The following is a 13,274-nucleotide window of genomic DNA, read 5'->3' on the forward strand; positions in this document are numbered from 1 at the left end:
ATCTTGCTTTAAGGATATCTCTTAAATTCTGTTATGCTTAACCTACCTGATGATAGAATTGTTTGGATTGTTTTGTTATTGCTATTATTACTGTTGTGTTCAATGCAGAGAGAAATTCTTTTAAATAATATGGGACAGAATTTAAATTCCTTCAAGTTCTTTTTCCACACAGTCTTCTAAAGAAAGTTGTCATTTTTTTCCCCCTCTAACAGCTAAATTTAGAGTTTCAACTTCTCTGCCTGTTGAGTAAATAGCTTGCCACAATTTAGACCTAAATCCCTTTCCCAGAAATCTTTCTGGAGGAAGAGCATTTTGTCCTGACACAGTATGTCTCGGTTCCTTCTGCAACATCCAAAAACCCCAGAAGCAGTTTTAGATGAAGCATATTTGCCTCCCGCTACTGTTATAATTACAGTAACATCGTTGCATTTTCTGCATGGCCTAGCAACAATTTGATTTTACTGTAGGCTGCTTGGATTTTTTTTTTCTTAATTCCTTTATGTTTTATGGTTTTGGGGGGGAAAAAGTCAAGGAATAACAATGGAATACCAACATTTTTCCATTTTCCAGCTTTATAAGGAGATTGTCTATTTACAAAAGGAACACCCAGTGAATTGGCACAAGAACTACGCCCTTGCTTGTGAGCGGATGCTTCGTCTTCAGGAGAGAGATACAGACGCTGAAGTCCTGTTGTCTGAAACTATCAGACATTTCCGTCTATATACTCAGAAAGCACAGAATGATCCCCAGCTAGCTGATATTTTAGTTGCTCTCAAGCACTTAAGAAAAGAACTGCAAGGTCTGAGAAATATGAAAAATGTGTAATACAGCAAAATGGGAAAAACCTGCTCAACTTTCAACTTCCAAAATTCTGAAGTCCAAAAGTTTTCCTTCAAGAAAACTGCATAAGAAATGGAAAACTTAGTGATTTTTCAGATCCAAGTAATATGGCAACAATATTGCTTAATGAATGTTTGGTGATTGAGATGTGTGCTATTTATGCAAAATTATAATATCCCATGTTACCAAATTAGCATATCCATGAGAAGCTTTTGAAAATTTTTTTCAAAAATCTTCAACAACCTTATACCAAACAACTGTACTTGATTCAGTGAAATTCTAGAAGATAATGAACTACTTTCATAAGGCCATGTTTGTCTATTCATACCAGACCAAAGACATTTTCTGTTTTCTGAAAATGAAATAGTTTTTTAAAGGAATGGATCTCTCTATGCTCTAAATTACAATTCCTTTTTCTTTAAGTAACTATTGTTGTTGTGTAATCATACTTCAAGCTACACAGCAAGTAGGTGATATTTTGAGAAACCTTTGAGTTTTATTGTTATAAGACAATAGTTTTCTGAAATCACGAATTTGAGCTAATTTAGTGTTTGCTTATTTCAGTTACAGAAACCAAATGGCAAGTAAAAAGGATTTTACATTTACATAATTAATTTTATATTTATGTTTTACTTCTATTTGTACTTACAGATATAGGCCCAATAATTAGGGGTTCCTGCTGCCCAATGCAGGGGGGAATAAAAAGGTTAGGGATTGGTTTAGGGGGATGGGAAAGTTCAATAAATTCATTTCTGTTACAAGCATCTTTTATACATATTACTAAAGAGAACAGAGTAAGAAATGCAAATAATAGTTCTTTATTTTATTATGACAGTTAATTAATAGCAACCTGTTTTAATGAATAAAGTCACTCAGAGTCCTTCAGCACTTCCTAAGTAGAGGCCAGAATCTGTAGGGATTCTTTTCCCCCCAATTGTAGAGCTCCTAGACTCCAAGCACTATATAGGCCCCTGTATAGAAATGCTCACTAATGAAGAGGGAGGGCTAGAAGCTTGTCTGCATTCAAAGATCACTGGTGAGTCATTCAGCAAGAAAAGGCCCCTTACCAGGAATAGTCACAGTTCCGTGGCATTGTACTAGCAAAAGGGTCTGATCAAAGGTCTCCTGTGGAGCTTGCATGGTTCCCTTTCATACTACGACCATAATTAAAACCACTAATTCTCTTTTAAAATGCTGCAGGATGCCATGTAGGCATCTGTCTGGAGTGTCCTTTGTGATGTCATAAGCTGTTAAGGACCAGTGCCGAGGGCTTTTGAGTGAAATGCCAGTCATGAAGGTGCTTCAAGACAAGGGTGCCTCTAAAAGCTTGACAGGGCCTTGACTGCACAATTCGAGCTGAATTTGCCCCTTGTCAGCTGCCAGTAAATAAATCTCAAAGGGGGAAAAGCTGAAGTTTCATTACCTGATCCATGGGGCTTTGTTGGTTTTGGCATCACACAGGGGAAGCTCTTGCCCCGCCATTCTCTGGATTTGAAGATGTCCATTGGAGCCTGCAGTGCCTGGACAGGGTTCAGAGCGGAACCTTTTGAAGAGTGTCAATAGTTGTAACAGTTCAGCTGTTAGGAAGACAAATAAATGGAGGAGCTCATTAATCCTCTTTTGGCTCTCAGTGCCTTTTGCCCTTTTATCACAGCCTTATTAGGCTCCTACTCATCTTGAACCAGAAAAAAATGAATTGAAGTTGTTGAGTACTAATTGGCAAAGACTTTTAATCATGGGCCAAGAACTTTCACTGACTTGAAAGTAACTTCTCCACAGGGAAGAGCCAAAAACCTGGTTTACCTTAAAACAAAAACCTGTTGGAGTTCAGTGTGGTGTAAAAATTTAGGGAAGCACTGATAAATTGTGTAAGTTTATCCACCTGAAAGAAATTATATAAGATTATGATTTTCAATTTTAAGGGGGAAAAGTATAAAAAAATGTATTGTCTTTTTTGGTTCAGAAAAGGGACTGCATGCCTAGTGCAGTGACTGTTTGCTTCTGAGCATCTTCACATAAGTATGAATGTTCATCTGAGCAGCTACCAACAGATCATGTTGGAGAAACCTTATTAAAAGTTATATTCTATAAATAACCTTGAGAGTAGCAGTGAAGACATATTTTTGATAATACATATATATGTAACTCTGTACTAATATGTTTCATTTAATTGTTGAATCATACACAGATTATTCTGTATTTGTGGAGCAGGAGCTTTGGACCACTTTTGCTTTGAGAAAGCAATAATATATGGCCCAAAGTAGATAGAATCATGATTATTTAAAACTCTAAAAACCATTGGTAAATGTAAAAAATGTAAACTGAGCTGAGATCTAGGGATGTTGGACTTCATTTCCAGATCAACTGCACTGAAGAATTCTTTCCTGTCTATTGTGTGAGTCTGAACAAGTGGCTTTTTTTTTTTCTTAACTTTCCTTGAGTAGTGCACAACACCATAAAATCTGGTAGAATGGGTTTCTTTTGGTGTAACCCTCACCCCATATTGAAGAGGATGTGAAGGAGATGGCTTCTCATGCAGGATTTGGCCGGCATTCTCTAGAAGTGTCCCAGGAGTGCTGTGGGTTGGCAGGATGACAGGAACCCCACAAGGCCAACTTCTGCCTGGACTTTGGCCTGAAGAGCAAGTGGGAGCCAGCAAAACTGTCTGCCTCTCCACATGCTGCAGCGCTCTTCTGCCTGGCACCAAGGCTGTCACACACCAGAGGGCAAGTGGAGAGAAGGACATTGTGGCTTCCATGCTGCCTAACAACCTACCAAGTGTGTTCGACTCCCCATCCTTTCCTGTTCCCTCTGGTGGGAGTATGCATGGTTCTTGTTCACTTTCCTTTTTTCTTTGTTTTTTCAAAAGAATCCATTTTTTTAAAATACCTTTCTTCTATTAGTCAAAATGCAGCTAAAATAGAAGGAAATTGATTGCTAGTGTACTATTTTAAAAACTTACAATAGAAATTTTGAAGTGTTATTTCTGCCCATATTCTTAATGTTTTCCAATGATGTAACCATGATGTTTAGCCATTATCATATTAAAGCCTATTTTGAGTGTTAAAAGTTATTGTTAGGATACCCTGCTAATAACTTGAAGTCATCAGGCTAGGATATATAAAGAATAGATGTTTTAATTCATGTTTTAAATGTTAAACATTGTGAGTCTTTCATCATAATTCTCATCAATATCCTTCAGAAGTTAATAATTTAATGCTTTTAATAATCAGAAAGTTTAATAAAGATTATTAAAAATGAATCATTTTACATCAAGTCCTTTTACTCTCTTTTACTTTTGGTATATTTTATAAATACATCAACATAAGGTGCTACTTAAAATTCTGTTCTAACTGGCTCCAACACCTATGGTTAGGGAAATTTAGAAAACAGTTCAGCCCAGTAAGAGATTCACACTACTACTTTGTCCTCAAATTTTGTTGTGGATGCAAATTTTAAAGCTTATACTCACAAACAAATGATGTTTCCAGGGATTTTGGGAACATCTAAAGGCCAAGATCTTGGCACAGTATTACAGAGCAAACAAGGAGCTAAAGCTTAGCAGTGATCATGCTCAATGAAGACATCGTTGTCAGTACCTTCTAAAGGTCTGTTTGATTTGGATCAGCATGGATGATATTTTTAAAAGCCCCAGGAATAGCATAGTATGCTCACCTGGATATGGAAAGTAAACTAACAGAAATATATCTTGAAAGTTTTTTCCCCCTCTTCAGAAAATAAGAAATCTGGTAGCTCTTCAACAATGTAACATATATTTGGTAGAAATTGTTATGCACTGGAAAGATTAGTTTGTGTTATATTGGGGGTGGGTAGCAATGATTGCAAAGCAGATGGAGGTTCCAAAACTCTAAATGTGAAACCAGCAATTATTGGCCTATAAGTATAGTTCTTTGGCTCTTTTTTGAAGATTCAAAGTGTTATGGGCAAAAGTTATTTTTTTTGTCATATAGATATTATGATAATTTTTTAAAAGTTGAATTGATGAGGTTGAGAAGTTTTAAGATAAAAGTCAAGTATACAAATGCAAATAATTGGGCCATTACTCCTATCCCAGTGATCCAACTTCACAGAGCAACCAAATAATCTCAAGACATTTTATACCTAGTTGCAAAATGTGACAATAATGTTGTTAAATTAAGGTGCAATAAAAGAGAAAAACAAGCCAAAGTTAGGAGTTTTCATAAACTTAATTATTTGGAATTTGTTATGTCTACTGTAAGTCAAGTGGGGTAGCACACGCCTGTAACCCCAGCTAGTTGAAGGCTGAGGCAGGAGCATCCCAAGTTCAAGGCTATCCTGGCAACTTAGTGAGACCCTATCAAAATTAAAGAACAAGGGCTGGGAATGTAGCTCAGTAGCAGAGTGCCCCTGGATTCAAACCCCAGTATTAATTAATTAATTAATTAATTAATTAATTAATTAATTGCTGGTGAAGTTGTATTAGTAGAAGAAAAAGAGAAAAGAAATAAATCTTATATATTAAGTTCATTATAAGTTACATATTATAAACTAATAAATAGAGATTGTGAATTATGTCCTGCTGTTAAAAGAAAACCACCATAATCATCTTCTATTTAGAAGTGTTAACTGAAAGGGAGTTGTTTTGTAATATAACCTTTTAAAAAAGATATAAAGATATTTGAGATTTCTCTGAAATAGTCCCTTACATAGTTGAACCATTGGAAATATCCTTAATACTTGTGGTTATTTCTTATATGCCAAAAGTATATATGCTTAAAACCAAAATGCACACAGTGCTGGGGGAATGAGACACCAGGCCTCATTCTTGGTTGAATCACCCATTATCCCAGGACCATGAACATCATGTAGGTGTAAGGAATTCCCTGGGAAACCTTGGTATACTAAGACTTGAACCCCGAACTGCAATAGTGTACACATGGAGGATTTTGAGAAGAGGCTAAAAAATACAAGGACTAGAATCTTCTTATAGTGTCTTCCCTCAAATAGGTTTTGAAAGTGAAAGGCAAATATAATTGTGTTATTAGTAGTACTTTTAAACATAAATGTAAATAAATTAAGAACTCTTCAATTATTCTAGCAAAAACTACAGAAAATTTCAAAGGAATTGTTTAAAAGCAGAAGTGATCAATTCATCAAAAAACTAAGAGTACTTTGAGTAAAGAGTTAAAAGCCAGACAAGCAGGTAAAAGGAATTAAAAAAAAAAGAAAGTTTGCTTACAGAATAATGAAAAGCTGAAGTTCAATTGTGCAGAGCATAAAATAGGTCAGTTCACTGGAGAGTACTTGTATTTAGCATCATATTTATTTAATATGTAATATTGTTTTGCCACATTTATAGGGTGTTTATTCAATCAATGGACTGGTATACAGCTATTATTCTTCCAGTGATCAAAATCGTCACCATTAACATATGCATTTACCTGTGTTCACCAGGAGGCAGTTCCTAATTATGCAGAATTGTGCCCACTAGAGTGAATGTCAAACTGTGGGTCACAAAGTTCATTTAACAAGAATTGACCAACTTTCCCTCCCTGCCACTTCTTCTTGTACATGGGATTGAACCCACGGGCACTATACCATTGAGCCACACCCTAGCCCTTTGGTTTTTAATTTTGAGACACTAAATTGCTAAGGGCCTCACTAAGTTGCTGAGGCTGGCCTTCAATTTGCGATCCTTCTGCTTCATATCCTTTCAAGTAGCTGGGATTACAGGCTACTAACCACTCCAGTATCTGGTCAAGTGGTGGTACCTGGCCTGACCAGCTTTTTCTTAATGAAACAGAATTTAAAATATTATAAAGCATCTGAGCTAAAACAAGGGTTAAGCATCATTTCATGAAACTGTTTCATTTCATGTAGGTGTATGCACATGTATTTACAGCAAATATGCTATATATGTGTGTGTATGTATGTAACTTTACATATACATTTAAAGTGTATGTACTGAATCGAAATGTACTCATTTTGGGACACAGTAAAAAATAAATTTGAGGGACTGGATTGTGGCTCAGCAGTAGAGCGATTGCCTAGCATGTGCAAGGCCCTGGGTTCGATCCTCAGCATCACATAAAAATAAATAAATAAAAATAAAGATATTGTGTCCAACTACAACTAAAACATTTTTTAAAAAAGAAAAAATAAATAAATAAAAATAAATTTGAAAGCCATTGGCTTAGGAAAACAATTTCAAAGGAGTTAGTAAGAGATCATCTAGTATTAGTTATCACAACTAATCTAATTTAATAAATGAAAATGAAAGCTATAGTAAATAAGTGGCTTATGTTATACACCAAGGTAGTGGTGGAACTGGAACTGGTATTTGAGCTTCTAGGGTTAGCCTGGTGTGCTTTCCCATGTCCATCACAGTTTGATGAAATCAGCGGCATCCCATCATCAATTCTGTGGAACACTGAAGTCCTCAAATAATCCAGCCACTTTTAAATTATGATAAACTTTTCTAGAGGTAAATGGTGTGTAACAACAAGAACTCGTGTCACAGGAAGTTGTTTAAAATGTTATATGCTGAACTTCTTTCTCCCCCTCTTCCAATCTTCCAGAATAGAATTTTTTCCCCTTTCCTTTTAGATAGGGCCAATTGTTCCCCTGGCTTTTGACTGAGAATTTCCACTCCCATTCTGGATTTAGGAGTATATACTCAAATTAAAGGACTTTAGTGTGATAAGAAAACAGTCACTTTGAAATCCAGGAACTTATTAACCTAAGCACATTCCAGCTGAATCAGCTGTTGGAAGCTCCTTCTGAGAAAGGTTATGCCAGTTTATGTTATTTCTTTCCCTTCCTAATCCAGTTCAAAACACAGTCCTATTTCTGTTTTGCAGAAGAACATGTGCCACTCCATTGGAATGTTTTTGAGTTGGAAATTTCTGCCCTCCAGAAGATTAGAACGCCTCAAGTTGGTGCTCACCACTGTTCCATTCGGTTTAGCTACTTTATTTAAAACACAAAGGATCCAGTGGCAGAGATCTCTTTGAAGACCTAAGTGTTTGGTTTCCTAATTATGAACCAATTCTGTGTGTAGGTAATAATAATTCCTTCCCAGTTCGCCTCTTGAGTCCTGTGTATAATTTCTAAAAAGATATAATACTAGTAATAATAATCACTATGATAACAATCTTAGTGACATTTGTCATCCATTGAATTGCTTTAGTTGTTTGAAATGACCTATTTTATTTTGTTTCATTTACTATCTTTGTGAGGCAAGAAAATTTGGTGTCTCATTGAAACAAACACCTCTCCCCACCCAAACTAGGCCTTTTGCACATTTGGTAAAAATATACAGATGGCTACTTCACTGTGTTAGCATTTAATAGTCAGCATGTAAGAGGACTTCTTTACATGTTCCCTGTTGAACACATAAATAGTTGATTTAAAGAGCTTCAAGCAGCCAGGTGTGGTGGTGCTCACCTGTAATCCCAGCAACTCAGGAAGTTTAGGCAGGAGGATCACAAGTTTGAGGTCAGTCTTAGCAACTTAGCAATACCATTTCAAAATAAAGAATAAAAAAAGCTGAGGACGTAGCTCAGTGGTAGAAAGCCCAGTACTGAAAAAAATGAATAAATAAATAAAAATAAAGACTCTAAACCTGTTGAATGCTACGAGTTAATTTGTACTGTGTAAAAGTATGAGTCTATACAATAAATAAAGAGCTCTGTATCAAAGCAATCTTCTGAGATCTCATAATAATGGTGTTATATTGTCATGTGAAATGTGATCTGCTTAAAATTTTGGCAAATTAGAGATTCCACATATCTTTATATTAGAGTGCACCTGGATTGAATAAGTACCTCCACAAGCAACTGCTCTCACCCCTTCAGGCTCCCATAGCCACATTCAGTCACTCTGGCCCCTTCTCTGTAGAATGGGGATATGATAAATAGGCTTGCTTCATGGTGGGGCTATAAGGGTGAAACACTGATATTTATAAAGTGCTTCGAACAGTTCTAGTATACACCAGTTGTTCAGTACTGGCTCTTTTCATTAATATGTCAATTTAAAAGGTTCTTATTTACTTTGCATTTCTTAGTAAAATAAATCCTCAAAGTTTTCTCGTCCTTTGCATCTCATGTTTTAAAATGTCCTCGCTAAATGTGCATCTGGAAATTAAAAAAAAAAAATTTAATTTTTTACAATGATATTAATAAACAATGTGTTATTTAAATTATGTGGGTAACTGGCAAATATAAGAGAGTAATCAAAAAGCACTGAGTCAATGAAGAAATGAAATCAATTTCATCAGTAATGCAGACATGTCTCCACTTACTGCACTCATACACAGGTAATGGCCGTGTATTCACAATGCATTCCACATGACCCCCTTACTATGATGGTCCTCCTTTTACTGGTTTCCCTGAACCAGGACCCATCTAGGCAACGACTTCAACATTATTATTCTCTGTCTCTTCTTTCCAATCTTAGATTTTGACATTTATGCATTGGCTCTCCTTCAACCTTCCCCCAAATATTGAAGATTCTTTTGGGGCTAGAGACCTCCCAAAGAACAGTCTCTTCCTAAAACAGCCTCAGGAAGATTGGAGTCCTGGGCACAGGGCCATTGCTGGGCTTTTAAAAACATCCTGGAGGCTGGAAGTGGTGGCACCCACCTGTAATCCCAGCAACTCAGGAGGCTGAGGCAGGAAGATCATAAATTGGAAGCCAGCCTCAGCAAGTTAGCAAGATCCTAAGCAACTTTGACTCTGTTTCAAAATAAAAAGGACTGGGGATGTAGCTCAGTAGTAAAGCACCCCTAGGTTCATTCCCCAGTGCCAAAACCAAAAACCAAACAAATATCATCCAGGGGACTGCAATCGTATTTCTGAGAGGGGATGAGCAGAATATTCATGAGGCTGCTTCCTTTTTTATTCATTTAATCAATAAACATTTTTTGAGCCCCTATAATGTGCTAGACCTGGGTATTAGGTATTCAGAGAAGAAGCAGACACATAAGGGCCCTGTCCCCACAGAGCTTTCTTACTAAGGTTGGAGAAAATAAAAATAAGTCTAAATGTCTTACTAGACTTGACACAAAAAGAAAATCAAACCTTTCTTGTAATCATGAATGATGCTTGAGAAATAGTTACCCCACCCCTCAGAACATATCCCCAAGTTGCCCACTCACTGAGATGTCTGCATGTCGTTCTTAGGTTATCTGGAGCCCTGCTGAATTTACAAAGGGCTGTGCGGGACCATTTTGGTGTAAAATGCACCACTTCCCCTCCCACACCAACATCCGTTCCTTTGCCTTCCTTGGCCACCCTTATCTTTCTGCAGTAGTGCTAGATTCAAAAGTCAGTAACCCTGTCTATGGCAAAGAAATAGCCCACTTCTGCTTATGCCACCATAATAACAGAAAGGAGGCGACAGGAAGAGCTATGTGTCACCTACCTCCCCTTAGAGCCGCCACTCAATTCTTAGAGGGGTGCTGGTTGCATGAGGGCCCTCAGTACTCACCCTGCCTAGTTTCTTGCTAGAAAGCAGTACAAACCACAGGGAGGAATCACTGCTCAATAGGATTCTTTCCCAAAATGTACAATCTCAAGTTTAATTCCAAGAAAACATCTCACAGACCCAAATAAAGAAACTTGTGAAATATCTGACCAAAATATTTACAAGTATTTGATTTTTCAAATATATCAAGGTCATGAAAGACAAGGAAAAAACTGAGAAAAAAGTCACAGATTTAGGAAAACTTAAGAGACAGACGACAAAAAGCAATGTGGAATCCTGGGTTGGATCTGAGAACAGAGTAAGAGAAACGTGGGTGGAACCTGCTTCAAAGTCTGTAGTGTCGTGTTAATAGTATCATGCTAATATTAGCCTCTTGGTTTTGATCTTTGTGCTCTTTATGTAACATATTAAATTAGGCAGGGTTGGGTGAAGACTAGGCAGAAACTTTCTGAATTGTTTTTGCAATTTATTGTGTAATTCTAACTTGACTCCATAATAAAGGGGTTTTCTAAAAAATCAAAGCAAAGCACTTCTTGTTCCCTTCTTTCTCCCTGTCACTCTTTATTGACTGCTTTAGGCTTCAAGATGAACAATAGATAGGACAGTGGTCTATAGTACTAGGGTGCACCAGTGATCAAAGAGACAAGATTCTAAGAGCCAAAGGCCACTGGCCTCACTAGTCAGGCTTTTAGATGAGTTGGCCAACCAACATTAGCCCTGGGCCGCTCTCAGCGGCCATCCAGGAGGACCTGGGTGAGGAGCAAGTATCTCCCCAGAGCCTGAAGTTCTGTTCCCAGCACCTGGGAAGGCTCAGGAGAGGCCAGTGCCCGTTAAATTCCCCTCAAAGCCACTGGACTTGCACCCAGCTTGCAGAGAGCAGGATCCAGTCTTGAATTATTCCTCTGGTCCTGGTTTCTTGTTCAGGCAGCCACCACGGGAGAAGAGGAAATGGAAGCGAAGCATCCTTAATACCCTAATTCTTTCAAAAGATGATTCAGGTTTTTGTAGCCTCATTAGCATTTGCCGATAAAAATACATTTTGAGTGGTATTATGCTAAGTAATTATTCTTACAAGATGTGAAATTAAACACATTTTACTCAGCATGAAATTATTCCTGCCATGTACCGAGTTGGGTGACAGCTTGAGAGTTTGGGTGGTGGATTGCAAGACAGGGAGACACCATCAATGTACTTAAAAAAAAAAAAAAAAAAGCCAACCCCAAATATTCCACCAAAGGTAAGTCCTTGTAGCAAAATGATTTTGGCTGGATGAAATATTAAACCTGCTACTATAAATTTCACGCCTTGCATTCCTGAAGCAGATGCAGGGTGATGATGCCAAAAATTAATTGGAAATAATGCGACTTGCCTTGTGTACTCTATCCAGTAGAGGGCATAGCAGATAAGCATTGTGTGCGTTGGCGACTTAGCAGCCACTGATAAGACTTGTTTGTAATTGCTTCTGTAAAGATATGTAGCAGCATGCTTGGATGCTTATTTACATTTAGGAATGTGGTTAGGAATAGAAGGTTTAGATTTATAACTTTGTTTTTGTCTGTCAATACATGGGAGACTTTCGGTTGTTGCAAGTATTATATTTACCAATGTGCAATGTTAAATTGCTGGATTTAATTGTTACAGTACAGTGAATTATTCTATTATTTCTTACTTTTTTATCCTAAGGAAAATTCAAACTTTCCAGGCTTTAGGGCAGGATAAAATGGCTCTGAGCATGTCAGTGTCTCAAGAGCACATTATTTTCTTATTGGATTGTATTAACTTTACAGATGGAAATTTGAAGGAGAATTAGAAGGCTTAGAGATGGAAAATTTGGAGAAGAAAAGAATAATGTCTTAAGATTTCTGGAGGGGCTAACTGGTAAGTCATTTTGAAAGCTGCTGATGCTAATTCTCATAGCAAAAGACATAGCAGACCCTAAAATGATCAGGAATGAGGCACAGAATTTCTAAGAAGGGAGTGAATCTTGTGTCACACTCAAAATTGCCAAAGGATTATTTGGTACGTGTACGTATTCTCTTTCTCTCTCCCCCCTGCCCCCCTACCACCCCTTTACAATTGGCACAGATTTTTCTTGACTACACTCCTAGTAGGGCAACTTTCCTCAACCTCGGAGAGGGTGTTTGGCCGTTCTGCTTAGTTTAAAAGACAAACATAGTTTCCAGTATCAGATGCACATATTTGTCCCTGAAGAGACAGCAACATGACATATATAAACAAACATTCATCCATAAGCACTGTAATTGCTGCAGAGAAACCTGGAAGCGGCGGTGAGGTGGGGGGTTGCAACATAATAAACCTAAGAATAATACTAGAGAAAAAGATATAGGCCTCCTCCTGCCAGGGATCCTGTTTTCCTGAGTATCAAATGGCTGGGGTGGGCGACCACAGGCTCTCTCGTCCAAGCTGTCTGATGAAACCCTGCGTAAGCTCCAGCCTGGTGGGCCCAGGCTCCCGGAAACCCCCATAGTTTCCTCCTCTTCTTCTGGAGCTTTTCCCCAAACTTTGGATGCCTCTACAGGATCCTCTGGTCAGAGGAGCCCCGTGGGGCATGAGCAGGTGAAGGAGCTTGCCACAGAGCCCACTCCCAGGAGGGGAACTAGGAGCGCACATCCTGGGTGATAGGAGACTCACTTTTCTTGCTTCCCTTTTTTGCCATAAACAAGTTCTGCCCAATCTTAAAATAAATAGAATTGTACAGACAGTTATCTAACAAACAGAACCACGCAGATAGGTGTCTATAAAGATACGTAGTTTTTTTTTCTTTTTAAACAAAGCAAATTATAGAGAAGCAGAACCTGAGCCAGTAGATAAGGAATTATCCATTCCCAGACCTGCTCTGATTGTCCACCTTGCTCCTTGCCGTTTGTATTACTTTCTCCTTCTTATGCTCTCCATGAAGAAATAATTATCCTTTCTCCCAGGGCTATGTGCTACTGTTGATCTGT

General features: G+C 37.8%; 1 protein-coding gene across 5 annotated transcripts in view; it reads left to right on the forward strand.

The window, feature by feature from the left end:
* Tmem260 (transmembrane protein 260) overlaps positions 1 to 8,526 on the forward strand; it is a 68,896-nt gene extending 60,370 nt beyond the window's left edge. For 4 of the 5 annotated variants that reach the window (XM_078049953.1, XM_013357522.4, XM_005322732.5 and 1 more), the window contains one exon: positions 571 to 4,102. In XM_078049953.1, coding sequence (XP_077906079.1) covers positions 571 to 825 — 255 coding nt within the window. In that variant the 3' untranslated portion in view covers positions 826 to 4,102. Of the gene's footprint in view, positions 1 to 570; positions 4,103 to 7,682 lie in introns of those variants that run through there. The other variant, XM_013357521.4, reaches the window with a different exon arrangement.
* Positions 8,527 to 13,274: the final 4,748 nt, after the last annotated feature.

The sequence above is a fragment of the Ictidomys tridecemlineatus genome, chromosome 5 (assembly GCF_052094955.1).
Source record: "Ictidomys tridecemlineatus isolate mIctTri1 chromosome 5, mIctTri1.hap1, whole genome shotgun sequence".
NCBI lineage: Eukaryota > Metazoa > Chordata > Mammalia > Rodentia > Sciuridae > Ictidomys > Ictidomys tridecemlineatus.